The sequence below is a fragment of the Dryas octopetala genome, chromosome 4 (assembly GCF_963921425.1).
Source record: "Dryas octopetala chromosome 4, drDryOcto1.1, whole genome shotgun sequence".
NCBI classification, from domain to species: domain Eukaryota; kingdom Viridiplantae; phylum Streptophyta; class Magnoliopsida; order Rosales; family Rosaceae; genus Dryas; species Dryas octopetala.
The window spans coordinates 19,740,041-19,753,767 of record NC_141369.1 but is presented as its reverse complement, the minus strand read 5'-3'; the positions used below and the strand labels follow the sequence as shown (position 1 = coordinate 19,753,767).

General features: G+C 35.1%; 2 protein-coding genes across 2 annotated transcripts; both read left to right on the top strand.

Annotated features, from left to right (window-relative positions):
• The first annotated feature begins 2,428 nt into the window (after positions 1-2,428).
• JASON (aspartyl/glutamyl-tRNA(Asn/Gln) amidotransferase subunit) lies at positions 2,429-5,703 on the top strand. The gene is made up of 7 exons (XM_086242062.1): positions 2,429-2,666; positions 2,995-3,043; positions 3,153-3,232; positions 3,733-3,974; positions 4,255-4,993; positions 5,078-5,160; positions 5,376-5,703. The coding sequence occupies exons 1-7, from the start codon at positions 2,487-2,489 to the stop codon at positions 5,482-5,484; spliced, it is 1,482 nt and encodes a 493-aa protein (XP_086098188.1). The 5' UTR covers positions 2,429-2,486; the 3' UTR covers positions 5,485-5,703.
• Positions 5,704-11,130: 5,427 nt separating this feature from the next.
• On the top strand, positions 11,131-12,824 carry LOC147287813 (glutathione S-transferase F9-like). The gene is made up of 3 exons (XM_086241579.1): positions 11,131-11,377; positions 11,501-11,549; positions 12,102-12,824. Exons 1-3 carry the CDS (start codon positions 11,234-11,236, stop codon positions 12,551-12,553), a joined length of 645 nt encoding a protein of 214 aa, XP_086097705.1. The 5' UTR covers positions 11,131-11,233; the 3' UTR covers positions 12,554-12,824.
• Positions 12,825-13,727: the final 903 nt, after the last annotated feature.

Sequence of the window (13,727 nt, the reverse complement as noted above, 5' to 3'; positions counted from 1 at the left end):
ATTATTTGAAAAGAGTATGATTAAACTTGATTGAAATTCAAGCACTACTTAAGAGATTTTAAACACTACTTGATGATTATTTTGTTAAGATTCTTTAAAAATTTAATAAAAACAAAAAAATTATTTTTGAAAGACACATGTTTGAAATTATTTTGGGATTTTGAAGGACATATTTTTGTTGGTATTTTAAGTTCTGTTTGGACATCCCAAGGTTGACCTTGCTTGAGTTAGAGCTCAAGGATTAGTCCTTTGATTATGAAATACTTGTCAACATTCAAAATAACAATAAATATTTTGATGCACCAGACATTAATTACACTTTGGTTTGATTCATTAGCATATTGATACTTGCATTACACATGTAAGTAATAGACATGTGAAGAAGCAATAAATGAGTGGTAGAGTGACTCCTCATGGATCGTTAATGGTTATTTATGTTCAAAGGTGGCCACGAATCTTCCAATCTTTTCATACGCTTTTTGGGTTTCTTTTTGCTTCCATAGCGCCAGTTCATCACACACCACATGTCCTCCATGCTCTGTGCTTTGTGTAAAAGACAAAGACCCACTTGGCTTTGGAACTTCATGAACTCTACAAATTAAAGAAGCCAGAAAATAAAACATTTGGGTTTGGACCAGACCAGTATTTCTGGCTTGAAATTGAATTCAAGACCAATTGGTGGCTGTGAATTCATTGTTGATATCATCGCTTTGGAACAACGTCAATTTTCTTGTGGACTCCATGCCTCGTGTCATGTACACGACTACACTCCCTGGTCACATAAATCATACTATTATACTATGAATTTTTATCGGAACTAGCCCAATTTTACTTCCACTTTTCAAATATATAAATATTTTATTCCCAAAATAGTATTTTAGCATGTGGAGGTGAAAGTGACAAAAAACCCGGCCACTCCAGTCCTCTAGTAGACTAGTATACTCCAACATGGACAGCAGGTTACTAAATGGGGATGGACCATGGGCCGGCCCTAAGCCCACCTTTGCTAGGCCGAATGGGTCGACTCTTAGGACGGGTCAAGTTAAAAAGAAACAAGACTTGGGTTGACCCATTAATGGATTTAGACCCAAACCACGGTCGAGGATCAGACTATTGAGGTTTGTTGGCATTTGGCACTCTAATTAAAGCACTGAGATATGCAATTAATCTAATTAATCAATTATCAGGTAGACAGGTACTGTCTTCACTAATCTCTTGTGCAATGCACAACTTGGCTCCACTCACATTCATATCTCATGGATTTGATAATTATCATGACTTCCAATGACTTCGAAGAAAATAACTTGTATAATGTTTTTGGTGGCCTTTGCTTTTCATGTCACTTGTTTGCATGATATGCCACCACATTCTCTGCAGAAAATCCTAACAGGGTATTCCTTCAATTTTAACTTGTACGATTAAAGCTATTCAATTCTAGAAAACCATCCAATTAAGTACAATTTTGGTGTTAATTAGGTAAAATTCATTAGCATATTCTAACCGTCCAATTCACTTGACAGCAAAAATTCACTCATATGTACAAAGCTTTGTTCACCAAAAAATGAGCTCTACGCATCTACGAGCTCACACGCCTATAACAATGGAAAAAAAAAAAATGGTTATCAATATGACACCAATGTGATGTTTGTTGAAAGGTCTCTACATACCCAATGAACTTGTTTCTCAAAGGTTTTCCTAACTTTTATATGGTTAAGTAGAGTGAGTGCTACATGATCAATAATCAAATTAGAAGACAATAACTTGTTTTCATAGAACTAGTGCGACCTAATGAAAAAAATTTTCATTATTATGTCTAATGTGTCTATTTTTCTTATTGGTTATATCACTTACGTGATGAGAGAGATATACACAATAAATATATACTCGTCACATGAAAGTTTTACTCAACAACATTAGTGCCATATTAAGTTAAGTAAAATAAAAAACTATTTAATTATTTATATTTTTGAGAAGAGAGAACCGAAATGAATCCACCTCATCAAAACAAAAATGGAAAGGAGTTACGACAAATTGTCAAATTGTATTATAGACGTTATGCGTTGAAACAATGAAACCTATAATACAAACATTCCTACTGAATCATCCATACACTCTTCACTTCCATATACAATACAATACTCGCGTCTCCTTGAATCCCTTTCCATTTAAGCCCCAATCTTTGTACATAAATACGAAATCATCCCCACAGTCGCCACGTTTCACCACGACAGAGCGAGTAAACCTTAAACCGTACTTGATGGAGTACGTAAAACCCCACTTAGTGAGGGCCGCGAGGCGTATATGTTTCCCTCGTTTTGTTTGTTCAAAATTCAAAAACCACCTAACAACTCCACCCGTCCTCTCTCCCTCTGAGAATACAATCAGCTACCACACTCTCAACACCAAAAAAAAAAAACAAGAACAAGAAAGCTAGGGTTTAATTCTCTTTTTTTTTTTTTTTTTTCTTTTTTAATTTTTCGAAATCGATGTTATGCTCGCGGTGCAACCGTGAATTAGGGATTGTGTGCAGATCGGTGTTGAGGTTTCTTGACAGGTCCGTTTCTAGAGCTATGGGCTGCTTCTTCGGTTGCTTCAGGGTCAGGGACGATCGCAACCTTCGCTCTCGACCTCAACTCGTCTCTCAATCCTCTCGTTCCAACACTACGGTATGGTTTCCGTTTGGTTCCCGAGAAAATCCACGAAAATGATTTTCTTCTCAGTATCTCTCTTTACTGTTCTGTGAATTACCGGAATTTCCTTTCCAGTTCTTGATCATCTATTTCCTTTCTGAGAAAATTTGAACAAAATAGGGCCAATTGAGTAGTATTCTGCGATTTATCTTGAATTAACCAAAGAAAGAAGTGAAATTCTGGATTTAAGATTGTGATTCATTCTGTTTTATCATTTTCTAAGCTGCCAAACAGTGGATTACTGAGTTATTTATACAATGTAACACTGCTTTCTCTCGTTTTCTATTTCCTTTATTTTGATCAGGAAGTTGTGATATCTCAAAACCGTTTGTCGTCTCTATTTTTAGCTGAAGGTGCGTTATCCTTTTCCTCGCACATTAACTGTATTCTTCCATCTGAATTTCTAAATCTTGTTGCTGATTTTTTTTTTCCCTTCCTCTGGTTTGTGTATAACTCTTATAGTGAAAGTTGATTCTCCATGTAAAGATAGAGAAAGTCCTCGTTATGGGTCTCCACAAATTGACAAGGAGCTCAAGAACGAGGTATGAGCTAAATCATTAGAAATTCAGTGTAGTTTTGCCTGTGCACAGTATACTTGACTATCATTGTAGCTGTTAAGATTAGATCATTAGATTATTTGGTTGCCTAATGATCGAAAATTACGTAATTCGAATAAAATAGGACAAGGACCATTTTTCCAATCAAGTTGTTGGTTTTGGTTAAAAAGAAATCAGTATGGCTCAATCTTGAGAAGTGAAATAAGGCACCCTTATTGTAATGCACTGCAACAAGGTTTTATTTTCCAGTAACATGGTATGATTGGTATCTAAATGAAGCAACCCTCATCAGTTTCCAAAATTTTGCTTTATAAGTTAGAAGTTCTGGTAGTCAGAGGAGCTTTACTCCATTTTTTAATAGGAGATTTGATCTTATTGTTTCCATTTACAATTTTTTTGGTCAAATTTTTAGATTAAGTCTTGGCTATTTGAATTTCTCATACTGTTGAAAAATATTTGTTTTACTTATGCACCTTATTCTGCAGGCCAAGTTTCTTAAAGCTTGTGGTACCTTAGCGGAGACCCCAGTTGAAATTCGGAAAGCATCTTCAAAGTTAAATGGTTCACCCCATCTTGAGAAGGATTCAGAGCCTCAAAAATTCAACTCATGGCTTCCCAACACATCCATTAAAAAACTTCAGCAGGAGATTCCGCCAGATCAGCCGCATACGCCTATTAAACTTTTTGAAGAGTGGGGAAAGGGAGGTTCAGAGCTTACACCAAGCAGGTTCTGCTTATAAGTGTTTTTAATTGTTGAAAATTAATAGATTTGCTATTTAATTTCTGGTTGACTAAAGTTGACACAGAGGTCGTTTCCAATCTGACTGTTATCGCATTAGCAAAGAAACGTGTGTGGTCATCTCAAATGATTGAGCCACTTTTTTTTAATCGTGTAATGGTGTGGACTCCTAGGCAATTATTTAGTATTAGTAGTACTTGCGTTGAATGTTATATTCATAATATAACATAGTTTCTGACCTTTTTCCAATTTTGTTTCTTTTCTGTAGTTGTGTATCAAACCAACAGAATACTGGAGGGATCTCTATCGGTTCTACTGAAAGCAGCGGAATAGGTACTGATTCAGCACTCAAGGTTCATGCGAATCGGACTGAGAATAGTGCAACTCCAGCTTCACCTTGGCTTTCAGCCACAGATGTTCAGCACAAGAGCAAGTCTGTTCGTTTTGAATGTGATTTGGACACAAATTCTTCCAGAGATTCATCTGAAAGTTATAGCCGGAGTTCAAAAATATCTGAAACTCCAGGAAAACAGAGCATATCAAAGTCTTCAGCTTATCCAACCCCACTAACTCTTTCTGATGAGATGCAGACACCTGGAACTGTTTTCCCAGCAAACCTGGAAAATTTTCCAAATGGAAAGACTAGAATCCGGTCCCAGTATGTGTATTCAGTTAACCCTGCAGATAGCATTGGAGAATCTCTGAACCAATCCGAAAATGCAACCCCTATATCACAAGAGGGGGTAAAAGAAGTTTCATCTGGGAAAGAGTTTAAGGTGGAATCAAGTTTGTCCTCCTGGCTGAAGCCAGTTCAACCTACTCAGGGTGACAACAATCAGAACTTTGGGGATGCTTCCGGCAGAACTCGTCATTTTGGCAGAACTCCTGGGGACAGGCCTATCATTGGGCTTGTTGCTACTCACTGGAATGAAGAGGAGCCTTCTCGTATCTCGCCCAAGTGGTGGGATGGCAATGGAATCCCAAATTCAACCAATAAATACAAGGAGGTATATCTAACTACTGTCTATTTCTTTTACAACTTTCAATCAGTAAAGCAGCATGTAAAGTTCTTTTCCTTTTTTTTTTTTCAGGATCAGAAAGTGAGCTGGCACGCAACACCATTTGAGGAGAGGTTAGAGAAGGCATTGTCTGAAGAGAGTTTCATCTCTCAGAGGTATTAGGGCTTCCTTGTTTAATGTCTATGTGCAGTGTGATGCCACGCCTTATTACTATGCAATCTGTTCTGTGTGATTTAGGATCCAGACTTATGACTATTATTCACATTCCCATACATATTATGTTATGGCTGAAAACTGTCTTGTTTAATGCTAAAGAAGCATTTATTTGCCTCAATAGCAAATCTGACTATGTACTTTATATGGTTTGCAGAAAACATTTTGAGGGAAAGCCTATGGTATTTGATGAGAATGAGGAAAGTGATACTGCCCTTTCTCAGTTGCAGCCTTCATCCCAGCCCAAGTCAGTGGTTTCATTCTGATGAATGATGGCAGTGTTATACCCCCCCCATTTTGTTGTTTGTCTTACATGCGGTTTGTTGTTGATCGAGTTGAGTTTTGTGGAAACCTAAATTTGAAGTTTGCCTAAGACTATGGTGAATATTGAATTGGTGATTGGTTTGGGTCCAGCCATTGAACGATTAAAGGGGATTCTGAAAATTTTATTAAGGTGTCAATACAGTCATGTTGGCAGCAGGCTAAGCTTCTTAGAATGTACAGAATTAATGAAAATCTTATCTCAGATATTTTTCCTATTAATTTATGCTTCAATCTTTTTTGCAATCATTCTATGTTCTTTTTTCTTGCCCGGTTATCATTCGTTCTATATTTCTATGTTCATAAGTGTCATATAACTAGTTCTACATACGATCATATTACGAATGCCGAAATAAAATTGACAGATCTTAATATTTACAATTTGGGATGTCTTGTATTTTATGGATGAGAGTTAGAAACAAGGAGATATTTGAACTCTGATGTTGAATGTAGGGGTAAACAGTCTTACTTCTAAGGGTACAATCTCTATATCTAATGGAGAAATTATAGAATCTTAATGACCTAAAAGATTTCATGTAATTTTCAAGTCCGGCCCAACTCACTGCCCACCTCAAAGGCTCAAACCCTCGGGACCTCGTGATCTCTGAAGGTTCCATTTCTCCTTCTCTCACTCCTTTCCAACCTCTATTGGCTTCGTTTTTTTGTAGCACCATTCAAATATTATGTTCACTTCTGAAGGTTCCAATTCTTTTTCTCACCCATTTGCACCCTCTGGTGGTTTTGCTTTTAATAGCTTTTGTTGAGTTTTGATTAATTGTGATTTCCCCATGTTTAATTAATTTTATTCTTGGTTTTTAATTTTTTATTTCCTTCAATAACCATGAAAGCTTATATTTTTTCTGAATTTCCCATTATATGTAAAGAGAACTGTACTGTTGCTAGTAATCAGTATCTATTATCTGCTAAAAACAGTTCCTGTGTTGTGGGGTTTATGGTTTTGGCTAGGCCCATGCCCACAATAGCTTGCCTAACAAAACCTGTGCTAGGTAGTGTGGGCATAAATTGCCAAATTGGTCTATGCTTTGGGGTCTGCTAGCCTATTCTGTAGAGTGTAGGGATTGGTTCTACATGATGCATAATACAATAAAGGTTAAAGATTAGAGTGGCATTATTGCCTTCTATTAATGTGATCACCCTCCCGTCCACATTATTCTCTCATCCCCACAAAAGTTTTCAAAACACACTCTACTCAAATCATCCACTCACCTAAAACTAATATTTATAAAAAAACCCTAAATCAGTAAACTTTAGTCATAAATTTTGTTATTATATATGTTCATTTTATGATATCAATGTTGTTCTTGACTTTTTGGAGGTCCGGGCTAAAATTTGAAATGAGCCCCTTTGTACACAAAAAAAAAATTATAAAATTCTATAAACATGTTTTCCATTTGCTTTTGCTTGAAAAAAAAAATATGATAATTTCATTGAACATGAGATGATATCACAGTTTGTACAAACTTTGAACAAAAAACTTTAAACAAAAAATAATTAAAGTTACAGAATCTTTGAACATACAAACTTTAAAGAAAAAGAAATGAAAGTTGCAACCCTTGAACTTGTCAAAAAAGAAAAAGGCGAGCTGAAACCTTGAGAATCGAATAGATTAACTTCAACTGACTGAGGAAGAGTATGAGACAATCATGGAATGGATTAACTTCAAGTAATTGAGAGTGTATGAGACAGGGAGGGAGGGAGAAACCATATTCGTTTTTTTTTTTTTTTTACAACTTACAAGAAACCATATTCCTTTAATAAAAAGGAAGCCCATTTGATGTTTGAGCTGTTCAATGAAGAATTAATTGTCTAAAATTTTAATTTAATCATTACTTAGTTATTATAAATTTAGTTTGGAGTCTTTGGACCTCTTACAAAGTTGGGCTTCAACTATTACAAACCATAACTTTAATTTCTTTTTTTAATATTATAATATATATATAAATATAAAAAAAATTGGGCCGCCTTGAAAGTGAGCCCTGGGCAGCCGCCCCTGGTGCCCTTTCTCAAGGCCGGTACAATGACTGGCCTCCTGACTTAGGACGGGGGTAGCGTTGGGTGTTCTCACTGGAGAGTGGAGACCAATAACAGCTAAAATCAGTACTTGTTTTTGACCTTTTGGCGTTTTTAATCATTGTCTTTGTATATAATTTTATCTAGAGTTGTAAATAATTTGTAATAAAAGAATTATTCAAAGGTTGGTGGGATGATTATTCAAGCTTTTTTCAACTATAACTTTACGTTTTTATAAGACTTAATTATCGATTTACCACCCAAAATTGTAACTCATTCCCACTTTATCACTTAAAAGTTTGTTTGTCCTAAATTACCACCTGCAACTTACATCCGTATATCATTTTACCTTATTCTGTCAACAATTCCGTTAAAAATGATGACATGACAGTTAATGCTGACGTGGCGCACTGGATGTGCACCACGTGTCACATCTTTGCTTTTATTTTCAGATTTTTTTATTTTTATAAACTTTAAAAATTAATTAAAAATAGCTCCGAACTCAGAAAAATATACAGAAAATTCCTACGGACTCGTCTTGACTAGCACTAATTTACTATCAGGTTAAATTACCAATTTGCGCTCTAAAAATTTCCCAAAAAATTAGAAAGTCCAAATTTATTTCTAAAAAATTAAAATAAATTTCTCTCTATTAAATAAATTCTAGAATTTTCTTAAACACTTGGACAAATTCTAAAAAAATATTTTGAAAATTACCAAAATCCTGTTTTAGAAAATTATTTCGAGATTTTACAGAAATTCTAAAATTTGTCTAGAATTTATTTTATAGGGAAATTTATTTTCCTCTAAGACCAAGAGGTCTTTTGGGTAGCAAGTGTTCACGAGAAAGGTATTGTTAGTTTTTAGAAGACTAATGGTGCAAACCTCATATTTTTTGGAGTTCGGGAGATTATCCTATGAATTTCCAAAGAATCTAGAGTATTTTAATTTTCTATAAATAAATTTAGACTTTCCAAATTTTCTGTAAATTTTTAGAGGAAAAATTGGCATTTTGACCAGTCAAGACAAGTCAATAGGAATTTTTCGTATATTTTTCTAAGTTCAGAGCTATTTTTAATTAATTTTCAAAGTTTATAAAAATAAGAAAATAAAAAAAAAATCAGAAAATACAAGAAAATATGTGACACGTGGCGCACATCTAGCGCGCCACGTTAGCATTAACGATCATATCATTAATTTTAACGGAATTGTTGACGAAACAAGATAAAATGAGACACAAATATAAATTACAGGTGGTAATTTGAGATAAAAAAACTTTTAAGTGACAAAATAAAAATAAATTATAATTTTTGATAATAAATCGATAATTAAGTTTTTTTATATTCCTATAGGCTATAGCGTAATGCTAATAGTCTGAATCTTTTGGCACCTTGGGGTGCTATTTGATATGCCCTCTGTAAACTAGATATGACTTTATATTCCATGAATTAAAATGTCTTAGTTTCATATTAGGCCTCCATTAATATTGTCTTTTCCCTTGTCAAGTTGTCATGCATGACGACCACCTTGGCAGCTTGACCTCCTATCTACCTACCATAATTTGTCTGACACTTCTATAGGATTCTACTGCCACTTGGTAGTAGTATATATCTCTTACGTTTCTTCCATTAGAGGAATGCATGCATGTTGTGTATTGTGTTTAACCTTTTTTTTTTAATGTTGGTGTTATTTTGAAGAGTTAATTAAATTAAATTATTAACAATGATATAATATTTTTAATTATAAAATATTTTAAATATTTAATTAATAGGCACTTAATCAATTTTAAGATTAAGTAAATGAGTTAAATATTAATATTCTCATATTTGGATCTCAACACCATTGTGTTAATGATTTCCAAAATTTATATTTTTATACTTTTTTATATTCAAAATTGATTTGGATATTGGGTATTTAAGGATCTCACTGTACAAGGCCTAAACATGATAATATGGTATGACCATCCCACCTAAGTTGTTTCCAAAAAAAGTTATTGACAAAAAAAAAAATCAAGTAACTTTCAATCTGGCCCAACTCACGGCCCAAAACCCAGAAAATCTGGAGTGGGTTGGGCTCAGACAAACACCACACTATACAGCAGCCCTAAACGGCAAAACCCAAAAAAAACTGACATATATAGGGTTTCTCGGAAGCTCCATGGCGGGGTTATGCAGAAGGGCGCGAGTGTAGCGGCTGCGCGGGAGAGAAAGGGATTAGAGGAATGCTGGAAGCGGCAACGAATCAAACAGCATGTAGATACGAAAATATCTGAGGGGATTGTGATGTCCTTTTTTCACATACAAATTTTATAGTTTTCAATCTGAATATGTTTGATTCCATTGCTGCTCGCATTTTCTTTCTCTGAGATTCACTCTCTTTCTCTCTTTCTCTCTCCCACTCTGCCCACTTCAAACCCTAGGGGCCTAGTGATGATGTTCACTTCTGAAGGTTCCAATTTTTTTTTCTCACTCATTTGCACCCTCTGGTGGTTTTGCTTTTATTAGCTTTTGTTGGGTTTTGATTTATTGTTTTTCTTATTATTTCCCCATGTTTAATTGATTTTATTCATGGTTTTTCATTTTTTATTTCCTCCAATAACCATGAAAGCTTATATTTTTTTTTTTGAATTTCCCATTATATGTAAAGAGAACTGTACTGTTACTAGTAATGAGTACCTATTATAGTATTATCTGCTCAAGGCAGTTGCTATGAAAAATAATTTCGCAGCAGAATGTATTGTGGTCTCTGTTTTGGGGTTTGTGGTTTGAGAAGGACTTACCTGCAACGCAGGTATGCCACCTGCTATCCCCTCCCCCCCTTCTCTCTCTATCTCTCTCCTCTCTCTATTTCTCTCTCTTTCTCACTCTCTCTCTTTCTCTCTATCTCACTCTTTTACAATAAGGTTAAAGATTAGAGTGGCATTATTGCCCTCTATCAAAGTGATCAACCCGAACCCATCCACATTATTTTCTCACCCCCACAAACGTTTTCAGAAAACACTTTATTTAAATCATCCACCCATCTAAAACTAATATTTATAAAAGAAACCCCTAAATCAGTTAAGCTTAATCATAAAATTTGTCCATTTTGATTTTATGATTTAAATCAATGACTGGCCTCCTGAATTGGGATGGGGGCAGCGTTGGCTGTTCTCACTAGAAGCCAATAACAGCTTCAATCAGTACTTGTTTTACCTGTCGGCGTTGTCTTTTTATATAATTTTATACAGAGTTGTAATAATAGAATTACTGAAAGGTTGGTGGGATGATTACGTTACTAGTGACAGTAGCACTATTCAAATATTATACTTTGTGCAACTGAGAACAAGCTTTTCTCAACTAAATTTGCAGGTCTACAATGTATTTTAGTAAAAGACCTAGTGGGAGAATAACTTTGGGTTTTTATAGTTCTAGTTTAATGCATATATTCTGAATGCTTTTGGCACCTTGGGGTGCTATTTGATATGACCTACTACCTACCTACAGTAATTTCTCTGACTTTTCTCGGTTTCTACTGCCACTTGGCATTTGTATATCTCACGTCTCTTCCATTTGAGGAACGCATGTTGTGAGAAATAGACAAAGAGTCTCTTTATACATGAACTAGGAACCATAAGCTGGACTGTGCAGACTCTTCTAAGTTCTTTCTTTCAAAACTATTACAATGGTGGTAAAGGTGTATGGCCCTGCCTATGCTTCGCCTAAGCGTGTGCTACTGTGCCTTGTTGAAAAGGAGATCGATTTTGAGACCATCCCCGTTGATCTCATCAAGGGAGAGCACAAAGATCCTGAATTTCTCAAATTACAGGTTAACTTTAGCTTTTAATTCAATTGTTTTTGATTGCTCTGATTGTCATCTCTTTGGAAATCATATCCATCATCTATGTAATGTGGTGGTTGATCATTTGCCTTGCTTTCTCTTTGAATATAGCCCTTTGGAGAACTTCCTGTCATTCAAGATGGAGATTATACTTTATTTGGTATGCTGCTTCTTCAATTTTAAATTAACTTCTATTGATTGTGTTTTTTCTTGCTAGCCCATGATAGATCTTAATTTTTTCAATAGTAAAGCTCTTTTTCTTTCTTCTTTGTTAGATGAAGATTGAAAACTGTGAAAAGGGTTTATTTTGTGGGAAATTTCTCTGTAGTTCTAAATGAACCATTAAGCATCATTAATCATGTGTTACTTGAATGCATGCTTCGGGTTCACAGTCTGTTAATTATGTTGATAGTATATATTTATAATTTTTTAGACTTTTGGGAATTATATATGGACTGGTTTTTTCTTGGTAAGATTTGACCATATAATATCAAAGCCCTATAGTAAAACCATACATAACATTACTTTTAGGGGTTACCTCAATTCTTTAATTAAAATTGTGTGGAGTATCAAATAAACTCTAGAATGTTGGGGAAGCAAGAAAGTTTTACAAGTTCTGTTTGACGATAAAAGGTGTTCACCTGTTTTTTGCCTGTATCAATGCAATAACCTAATAAGTTCTTCGATAAAATTGTCCGAATTTGATATGCAGAATCACGCGCAATCATAAGGTACTATGCCGAAAAATACAAGTCCCAAGGAACTGATTTGCTGGGAAAGACAATTGAGGACAGAGGTCTTGTGGAACAATGGCTAGAGGTTGAAGCACACAACTTCCACCCGCCAATCCTCAACTTGGTCCTTCACATTTTGTTTGCCCCAGTATTGGGTCTTCCTTCAGACGCGAAGCTCATTCAAGAGAGTGAGGAAAAGCTAGCAAAGGTGTTGGATGTCTATGAGGAGAGGCTATCAAAGAACAAGTACTTGGCTGGTGATTTTTTCAGCCTTGCTGATCTTAGTCACCTTCCATTTACCTACTACTTGGTGGGTGCTATGGAGAAGGAGTACATGATAAAGAGCAGGAAGCATGTCTCAGCTTGGTGGGATGATATTAGCAGCAGACCATCTTGGAAGAAAGTCCTCCAGTTTGGTGCCCCATTTTAAGGTAGATGTGCCTTGGGGCTTGGGCAAAATAAATAAACTAGAGTACTAGTACTAGTGGAAATCATGTGCCCTATCCTCTGTAATTTGCTTTCTCTCTTAGCACATAAAGAGAGTTATTTTCCATGTAAGACCATAAGGCCAATGAAAAATGGAACACCAAGGCCTGTCCCCTTGGAGGCTCTCTCCCTTCATTTTGCTATGTATTGATAATTACTGGAAAGTACTTGTGAAAAAAATAGCTAAAGAAAATGATATTTTTAGTGATTCATAATTATGTGATGGTTAACGTATTTTAAGATGATTAAAACTGTCATTATTACATAATATTTTAACCATTCAATTGCTATTCTAGTTATGTACTAGAATGATGAGAGTTAAAAGGTTTTAATATAGGAGCTGGTGATGGAAAGAGAGAGAGAGAGTTGGGCTGAAGGGGAGAAAAATGGGCTCATTGGGAGCCTGAAGTTTTTTGGATGATTGGTGTGCTGACTAAATTCATAGATGTATTGGCTCTCTCATATATTCCAACCAAATGAGCCCGCTTAACCCACCTATTACCTATCCCAAGCCCACTTACAATTCCGATTCTTTTTTTTTTTTTTCTATTGATTCTTTTCTGATCGAGATCAATAAATCCATAGGTCTATGTGTATACATGTACATATATAAATCGATATTATTACATTTCAATTCCTTCCCGATACCTCCGAAGGAAATTCCGAATGATGAATCATGTATGTGTTCCTAAGAAAAGGAATTTGTCCATTTTTCGGGGTCTCAAAGGGGTGTAGGGGAAAGTGAGAAAGATATAGATGTAGAAATAGAAGCAACTTATAATTAGTGTCTTAACTCATACAAGTACAACCAATTCATTACTCATCCCACTCAATAAACTTAAGTAGAACTTTTTTTTTTTTTTTTTGGAATGATGTATTTTATTTAGATGGCATGAGAATATTTGGACAAGAGTTGACCCAGACTTGCAAATTAAAACACATAAGCATAAGCCTTTTTAAAAGGTGCGCTGCTTTATTACCGTCTTTGTACACATGATTACAACACGAGAATGAAAAGAAGACAGTAAAGTACAGGATTCTGCAAATAAAACACCATCAAATGCCCAACTACCTTCAACTTAAACAGGAAAAAAATAAAAGACAACAGCTGTAAATTA